At 30.2% G+C, this 8,672-nt stretch overlaps 1 protein-coding gene across 1 annotated transcript; it reads right to left on the bottom strand.

Moving 5' to 3' along the window:
* Positions 1-563: 563 nt before the first annotated feature.
* On the bottom strand, positions 564-2,019 carry LOC107922734 (U-box domain-containing protein 27). Its single transcript, XM_016852886.2, has one exon. The coding sequence runs from the start codon at positions 1,913-1,915 to the stop codon at positions 698-700; it is 1,218 nt and encodes a 405-aa protein (XP_016708375.1). The 5' UTR covers positions 1,916-2,019; the 3' UTR covers positions 564-697.
* Positions 2,020-8,672: the final 6,653 nt, after the last annotated feature.

Raw genomic sequence — 8,672 nt, 5'->3', positions numbered from 1 at the left:
TCTGAAATACTCTTTTCCGTGTCTTCAGATGCATAAAACAATAATAGTCATCATCTCACCCCCCCCCAAAACTCCAATAAAAGGGTCACGTGAGACATGTCCACTTTGAACCAACATTACCCAACCGATTATCATACTTCCCACTAAATTACAAGCAATAATTTCCTCATCTTATAAATAAATTTCATCTAATTTTAAGGATTATGAGTTAAAATAACGTACAGTGATACGACAGGGTATAAATTTATGTATATGTTTAATTAGTTGAGATTTTAAAATTTAGGAAGAGTAAATATATATAGAAAAATAAAGGAGTGCGGGATACAAAAGAAAAGTTGAACAAGTACACATTTTAAACATATAGGTTAATATTTAAAAATTGTAAAGTACTTTTATACGTGAATAGCTATTATTTTTGTTCAAGTGTTGGATAGTGCAAGGTCTCACATCTGATGCAAGTTGATTTTCCAGTCAGCAAATAGTAGCTACTGCTACGGACAATACAAGAACCCGGCAACGACGGGTCATTCTTCATAACTGTCGTTTGCACCAACAAACAAGCATACGAAAACCAAATTGATTCATTCAATATTCTTGGGTAATTTGATCTAACAAAATTTTCTAACGATTTACAACATTTGGGTAATTTACCCCCTTCGAAGGAAAAAAAAAACAGAGAAAGCTGAAGCAAAATTCATCAACAGGGCATAATATGGGTTGTCTTAGTATCGTAACTTGACAAACAAGAGTTGGAATTTACCCGAAAAAGTTTTAGCAAATCCGCCGACATTTGCCTAGTGGCTGAAGAACAATCGCTTTGCATCAGCAACAAAAACTTGGTCATCCCGTTACTACAACCCACCACTGCTTCTTGCGCTTTCTCCTCCCTAAACAAACAACAAACGCTCCAAAGTACAGTCACTGCATGCTCCGTCGCTTTGCTCGACACTTTCAACACTTTCTGCACAATCGCTTGTAACAATTTCGAATCATGCCGTATCTCCACTCTCCCTTCTTTGCAAAACGATAACGTTTCCAGCAGTTTTAGTGATTTCTCGATTATCGAAACGCTCATGTTTGGTTCTGATAAGAGGTTCTTTAATTCTGGAATGGTTCGATACTGGATTAGTTTGGTTTTCACTCTTTTGGGCTTTGTGATTGCGCTCAAACAAGATAAGCTCGCCTCGATCAACCTTTCATCCTTCTCTTTACTTAACGAGTTCACTAATTCGAGTAGTAATCCCTCTTTCTCGGCGATTTTGAGCTTCGATTCCCCATCGATCGCAATTGACTCCAGTAATCGAAGCGACTGGATTTGCGAATCTGAAGTTCCTCGTTGTAGAACGACAAGAATCGTTGACAAGCAATTTGATTCCAACAACGGCTTCTTGTCCTGAATTTTGCTTTGTATTAAATCCAAAATCGAAACAACTTGTTCGATTAATTTGATATCCGATTCCGCATTCCTCATGAAATCAAACACCGCGTTCAAAAACCCGTCCATTCTTGCGAGGAATTCGCGGTTCTCCTCCGATTCTCCAGCGAAACAAACTATTTTCGCCAACGACGAAGAACAATTTTTGTCCAGCTGTTTGACCAAGAGTTTGACGTGATCTTGAGAGGGAACAACAACTGAGCTGGGAGCCGCCGATTCGGCGTCGACTTGACGTCGAGCGACTGAATCGGACCACATCTGAATGAGTCGTTGCAAGTTCCGGTTCGGAACGATTTCTTTGCTTTGAAGAACTTGCATCGTGGCCGGGCACGTGTTGTTGCCACTGTCTAGCCACCGTTGGATGCTAGCTCGGTCGTACGTTACGCCCGTGCACAAGCTCACTGGAGATTTCATCACGTCCAACGATATCGGACACCGAAAAAAACTCGGAATCGTAATGTACAAATCGTCTTTTCTCATTGTTTTTTTCTTTTACTCGTTTGGACGGCAAGAAAATGAGAGAAAAGAACGAGGAAATTTCAGAGAGAAAGTGAAGGAAAATAAAAAAAGAAATAGAAGTTGAAGGTGGGAGAGGAAGCATGGGGTGCGGGTTTAAAGGAAGAGAGAGAAGTAGTCAAAGGATGACTGACGTCATTAATTGCTTTTCAGTAGTAAATATCATAAGTAGTCCCCAAACTTTAGAAAGCTCACATTCTAGTTACTCAATTTTAAAATATAACCCTTTTTTCGAAAAATATAACAATTTTCTCATTAGTGAATGGTTAAAAGTATCATGATAAATTAATCATCCTATAGTATATAGTTAATTTATTTATAAAAATGAAAGAAAATTTGTTTAATAGATAAATTATTTTATGGCCCTTTACATCATATCATCTATGGTTTCGTCCAATTGAAAGAAGACATATCACTTTTTATTTAGAAGTTTAGTTTAAATATACATATAATGTAAAAAAAAATGATGTATCTTCTTCTACTTAGACAGGACTATAGATGATATGATGAAAAAGGGTCATAAAATAATTTCTCTAGCTTAATGTTAAACTTTGAAATTAAAATTTAATGGTTGCATTTTTCAAAAATTGAGGTCAACATGATATAATGCCTAAAGTTTGAGGACCAACTGTAGAATTAACTCTTTATAGAAAATTCTTTTTTTCAATTTTTTTTTTTCGCTTTTCTGAGTCGTTGGTCAAACGTGAGTGAGGTATTGGAATTGGAGGCATCTCTAGGCGCGTGTAGTTCAGATTTTGACATTTGAAATATGAGCAGTAGGATGAATGTCATAAATGACGTTAATAATAAGGAGATGAAAAATGAGCGGTGGAGATTAGACTGATAGAAATAAATGCGTAGAATGAGAAAGGGTTAGGGGGCCCACTGGAGGGTTCGGTCGGTCGGTCGGTCTTGATTGCATCAGTTCAATGTTCAGGAAATCCGTGGACCTTTAGATTTGTGGAAGCCGAATTTTTATGCTTTTTTTTAAATCTTATTTTTAATTGCTATTTTTGTGGAAATTTTGTTTGGTTCACTTTTGATTTTATTGGCAAAAAGGTTTGGTATTCGCTCCACTTTTGACTTCTTGTCTTTTTTTTTCAATTAATAAAAAAAAAAGGTTAAAGACCAAAATTTATGTATTATTGGAATATGAAAATATTTAATACTAATCCAAAAAGAAAATGAGTAGCTAAATTCTAAAATTTATATAATACCAACTACAAATTAATTGAAAGAATTGATTAACGTAAAATTTACGAAATAACATAAAAAGGGTAAAAATATTGTATTAATTTATTTTTTTTGGGGTATAAAAGAGAAATAATCCGTGATCTCAAGCTGCTGGCCGCATCATTCCATGGCTCTTATCATCCAGCATCCCTACCTATATTATCCGGCGGTTGCGTAAGAAGATGTCGTCCACGGGTAGTTATAGGCCAAAAAGTCTAACACATTAGCCATCTAATTTTTGGGTTTGACTAGATATTAGGAATTTATTCTTCTTTTATAATTCATTAAAAAAATTTATTAATGGTAAAATGATGTAATGGCTTTTAATATTTAATAAAATAAAAGTAAAAAAATATTAAGTACAATAATAAAACATATTGTTGGGACAGACAATTACGAATCCCGAATATAAATTATAAAATAAATATAAAAATATGAAATAAAATAAAAAAGAAAGTTGATGCCCTAAAAAGAAAAATTAAAATAGCATCAATAAGTTATGAATTGTTGACCCGTTTATAATATAGGAAATACAATTGGGAAACAATATCAATGTTGTTATTTGTTGCATCTGAAACATAGGTAGAGTGTTAAAAAGGCTTGCATTCAAGCTCCATTTTGTAGTATATTGCATTTGAGATTTAAAGATTGAGTCGCAGCTGAATAGATCACGTGAATTATATTTATATCTATTTTAATTTAGATTTAAATATATTTTCCTTTTAATGTATTTGTGCATTGTAATAATACAGTTTTGTTATAATTCTTTATAGATATATTACTAGGAAATGGAATTTCTCAAGATCCAATTATAAATACTAGTAAAAAAATGCTTTAGATTTACTATTTAATATTCTTATTTTTATTATATTTTTATTATGATAAATGTGTTGTTTTTTTTTTTTCATTAATTCAAAACGTCTATACGATATAAAAAATTAGCGGAGTAACAAGCTAAAATGATAACATAACTCGTCAAACCAAAACAATGGAGTATAAATAGGAAATGGTACCAGATAAAAGAAAATCAAGACGAAATTGACATTTGAAATCGTTTGTTTTCAACGTTTTAACAGTTACATGTTATGGTCATCATAAAACCTGATAGGTTAGAAATATAGACAATAAAGATCGTAAAACAGATAGTACTAGAAAACTATAATAGATGTACCATCGTGATGAATTGCACATAACAGTATTCTAACCCCGCCGCTGTTAGACTGTGATGACAATAAAAGTCTAATTACCAACTACAATGTCGGAGATTGTGAAAAGGGTTCTTTAACGATGTAAAAAATCGATCATTAAATAGTCCAACCTCCTCAAAATTTTAATGAGAATAATAATTTATTTATATGTATTTTTAATTATATTCATTTTATATTGTATCAAGATTTTATGTAATCATATGATTTTGATCATTTAGAGAAATAAAAATGTGTGCATGCGCCTGGATTCTGTAGAACATCATTGAAAGAGCACCGAAAGCTTGACATGATGGGCTTGGGGGTGTAGGTCGAGGCCGAGGGGCGCTGCCCCCCCCCCCTCATTATTTTCCTTTACTTTCACTCTCCTTTAAAATTATTTCCCACTTACTTCTCCTTTTTACTACCAACTTTATTCCAAAGTTGAATGGGAGCATTAACCAAAATATAAAACCAATCCTTCAATGAATCCAAAAGAGGTGTGGATACGGCGAATAATCATTTGTGAGTACGTGTTTCAAGTAGAGGAGGTGATCAAAATAGTAACTATAATCTAATTGGTATTTTCAGATTAGGTCAATTATACTAACTATTGTTAATTTATTGAGTCATTAATATATCGTGTTTTGATCCGTATTATGTATGGATTCGTACATGCGTAGTACTCGCACATGAGTAAGCCTTAGATGAGGGCGTGTAATATGGATTCGCTTATACATGGTGCAAATCTGTGTATGCAAGTCCACTTTAAGTATACTTAATGTATGTGTCATTATGTATGAAAACCTGCCTAGTACGTCACATCTATAAACAGTGATCATATCATATAAATACACAAAATTAGCCCATCTGAGAGGACATACAAAAAAACACTCAACAAAAATTGTTGTTGGGGCATCTTGATATTAGATTTTTTTTCGAAATTAAGATATCAATCATTAGTCGTAGCGATTAATTTTCTTATTACAGAAGCTTTCTAAAAAGGTAACAACTAGTTACAAAATATACTACATTCCCATGAGTAGTGATCAAACCTCACCCACATGGTTAAAAAATGATATGAGATACCATTACACCACGCTTTGAGACTTGATATTAGAATTTTAAATATATTATATAGGATTATATATTTTTAAGATTTGATAATATTGGATATAAAATTATTTTATGAAAAAAATAATAAGTAAAAATAACAAATAAACATAATTATTACGAAGATAATATATACGAATTCTCGTATAGCATATGATTCAACCAAAATAAATGGGGAGCCAACTCCCAAAAAAGAAATAATGATATAAACACCACCTGTTTTAATCTATATAAAAAGTTTTAATAATTGGAAGAAAAAAATGAAACCACATTGGTTGTGGGTTATATAAGTGGGCTTCATTCTTTAAAAATATGTGGGCCAGAGATATGGGCTTCAAGAAACAGTCCAGCCTTTGTGGTTTGGCCTGTATCATTACTTGCGTCAACTATTTCTTATAAGTGTAAGGAAAATTTGATTTGATTCGAAATAATCGAAAAAAATTAATTGAGTTGTTTGAGTTATTAATGTCAACTTGAATTCGAGTTTGAGTCAATTTAAATTTTAAAATTCAAATAATTCGAATAACAAATTGGTGTAAATACCCTTTTGATTCCTGTCGATTTTGAAAATAAACAAATTGGTTTCTCTCAACAAAAATTACAAAAAAATTCAAAAATTTATATTTTTAAAAAGCATATAAAAGGTTTTAAAAAATTATAAATAATTTATAAAGAAAGTTCAAAATTTTCTAAAATAACAATTTTAGATTCTAAATAAGTTAATTAATTATTCAAGTTTATCACACTAAAGTATCTTTTTATCTTATTTCAATTATGTACGATTTCAAATAGGGACGAAGCCAGATCAATTTTTTAGGGGGGCCGAATGAAATTTTAATTCTTTGTAGTCTATATCTTTATAATTTTTAAAGGATTAAATCAATTTTTTATAATTTTAGGGGGCCAAAGTGCAATTTTACCTTTACTAATTTAAATTTTTTTTAAAAAATTAGGGGATTAAATAACAATTTTACATTTTAAGGGACCGGGGCCCCTACCAGCCCCCTAGACTCACCTCTGGTTTCAATTTTATGTGCTCTAACATAAAATTAGTTATATTGTAATAAGATTTTAAATTAACCTGTTTAATTTTTTAATTTAACTCGAATAATTTCACTTGATTCGACTCAACTCAAATTTTGTTTCACTTGACTCAATTTGAAAAGTTCTCAAATCAAGTTAGGATGATAAAATAGGACTTGTCAACTCGATTAATTTGAAAATTTTTCACTTGATTTGATTGAACGCTCACCCCTAATTTCTTACCATTAAGGGGCTTTTTTAATTAATTAGGTTATTTGATAAATCTTAAAAATTATCGGGAAAAAGAAGTAATATCTTTTTTTAATGTGCTCCATAATCCACAATAAACTTTACTTAAGAAAAGAAAATCAATAAAATAAAAAAAAGGGTATTGAATGATATAAATAGATAAAATGCAGATTAGTTATTAACTTAGAACATGTTTTAAATTACTTTTAATTTTTTAAAACATGAAGCTAAAGTATCTTTTTCTTTGGTGGCCAAAAAATTGTCCTTTTTCTTTTGTACAGAAAAAAAGCTATTTTTAATGAAATTAAAATTGTGAAATGGATACTTTTTCAAAAACCATTAAAGAATTGCTTGTATAAAATAATATAATTAAATGAAATATTTAATTTTTATGATATAAACTCAACATTTAGTCGTTAATTGAATCTTAGTTTGATTGCCATGATCATTGTTTGAGTGCGCTGAAACGCATTATCCTCTTATTTGTAAATTAAAGAGAGTTTATGAATAATTTTAAACATTATCTAAAAAAATATATATGATGAGTAACAAAAATTTGAGACCATTAACTTTAGTATCTCAAAAGTATAAATTTTGATATTAAAAAATGTAAAAAAAAAATTATGGTATTAGAGAGCTTTGTGAATTTTAATTTTCCAACTAAAAATAATTTATAGGAGAAAGGAAAAAAACAAATGACGGCACTGTAATTGATATGATTACGAGGGAAAAAAAGGGTGTCTCACATGAACTATAACGTGCATCTCTACTTTTATGCTTGCAATTATAGCTTTTCTATAATGCAATATTTTTATTTTAGAAATTTCTGAATTAGATAAAGAGAATATATACACTTTTGTGCTTGCAATTATACCCCTTTTTTTTTTTAATAGTCACTTATGCTTTTACATTTTTTCTATTATATATTTAAATAGATGTGAATTTCTCAATAAAAAGGTTATTGTTTGTCAAAATTTAAATTGCCATTATAATTTTTTTTTCTCTTGTTATTAATAAAAAGTTCTTAGATTATAAGTACTTTTTTCACTTTACTATAAGATTTTCTGTTATATGTTAAAAAGTACTTGGATTAATTTGATAAAATATGTTAATATTGAAAGTTAAATTTGTTATTATACCAACTAAAGTTATGTGTAATTGATGGAAAATATAGACATAGTGAGTAATTATCCTTAGTTGCACACTTTTAAAATAGACAAATATTAAATTGTTCTAATTTTTTTAAAATAACTAATTTACTCAATATTAAAATTGAGCGGGCCAAATATATCTTTTCACTGACTTTCTTTTACATATAGCATATTTCTCCCCATAACCTCTCTCCACCACTAGATTGGAGGAAAATATGTATTTAATCGTACTCAAACTACATTTTCTTAATTGTTGCAATAACAACGATATCAACTAAGTTAAAACTAAATAAAAAACTTCATTAATTTTAGGCATAATGACAAATTTAGCTGTTGACGTTTACATTTTTGTCAATTTGACTCTTATTCTTTTTTCACATAAATTTGTCTCTCAACCTTTTGAAAATAGTCAAATTTGACTATCAACCTTTTAAAAAGGTCTAGCTGATGTTTTATCAATGGAAATACTAACTAAAACATTAAAATTTTAAACATAGAAGCCCACATGACAATTCACTTGTACTTATTTTTTAATTTTTATGAATTTTATATTTAAATATTTTTATAAAATTTAAATTATTTGTTAACACGACATATAAGACAAACAGTGTTATGATAGTATAAAGTACACGTAAACAGGCCTAGCCCTAGGGGTCGTCTGGAGGTGCAGTCGCTCGGGACTCAAGGCTGAAAGGGGTCCAAAATATTGTTTTCTAGTTTTTAAGGGGGCCAAAAAAATTTACTTTTAAAAGTCAAAAAAAAGTTTTT

The sequence above is a fragment of the Gossypium hirsutum genome, chromosome A11, assembly GCF_007990345.1.
Source record: "Gossypium hirsutum isolate 1008001.06 chromosome A11, Gossypium_hirsutum_v2.1, whole genome shotgun sequence".
In the NCBI taxonomy this organism is placed as follows: domain Eukaryota; kingdom Viridiplantae; phylum Streptophyta; class Magnoliopsida; order Malvales; family Malvaceae; genus Gossypium; species Gossypium hirsutum.
This window is presented reverse-complemented; position numbering and strand designations above follow the sequence as displayed.

What these genes read in the sequence shown, in the direction of transcription:
- LOC107922734 (XM_016852886.2), bottom strand. Translation starts at nt 1,915, where the DNA reads ATGAGAAAAGACGATTTGTACATTACGATTCCGAGTTTTTTTCGGTGT.